Source organism: Trichomonas vaginalis, assembly GCF_026262505.1.
Source record: "Trichomonas vaginalis G3 chromosome Unknown ctg_88, whole genome shotgun sequence".
Taxonomy (NCBI): domain Eukaryota; phylum Parabasalia; order Trichomonadida; family Trichomonadidae; genus Trichomonas; species Trichomonas vaginalis.
In genome coordinates, this window is record NW_026529175.1 from 45,862 (window position 1) to 46,284 (window position 423).

The 423-nt window shown below is 46.1% G+C and overlaps 1 protein-coding gene across 1 annotated transcript, besides 1 other annotated feature; it reads right to left on the reverse strand.

The window, feature by feature from the left end:
* On the reverse strand, positions 1–423 carry TVAGG3_1072010 (gag-polypeptide of LTR copia-type retrotransposon (UBN2 2) family; the record flags this gene model as incomplete). The annotated part of the gene is made up of 1 exon (XM_051256410.1): positions 1–423. The coding sequence occupies one exon, from the start codon at positions 421–423 to the stop codon at positions 1–3; it is 423 nt and encodes a 140-aa protein (XP_051076377.1).
* Positions 1–423: part of a mobile genetic element that runs on past the window's edge.

The following is a 423-nucleotide window of genomic DNA, read 5'->3' on the forward strand; positions in this document are numbered from 1 at the left end:
TTACGCTGTGAATGTGTCAACAGCGGTCATGCCTGTATCTGTATCCCATATTTGCCACAACCTTTCTGTATCTGCATTTGTGTATTTCGGTTTCAGCTGATACATTTGATTTGGCGTGTAATTTGTTCCAGTTAATGGATTAATTGGGAGATCTTCATGCGGTGTGTTATTATTGTACTCCCAAATAAAGGCAGGAATAGCCTGAATGCTTTGGCAGCGCTCCAATGTCGGCCAGAATCTCTCAATCTTCCCATTTTGGTAGGGAGAATGAGAGTCTGTATGCCGCCATTGGACGCCCCAAAGATCAAGTAGATCTTGAAAGGCGCCCCTATTTTCTGAACCGTTGTCGGTCCAGAAACAATAAGGGGCGCCAAATTCAATGAAGGCGGAAGCCGCAACGTTCGCTGTCGTCGCTGCCAGCAT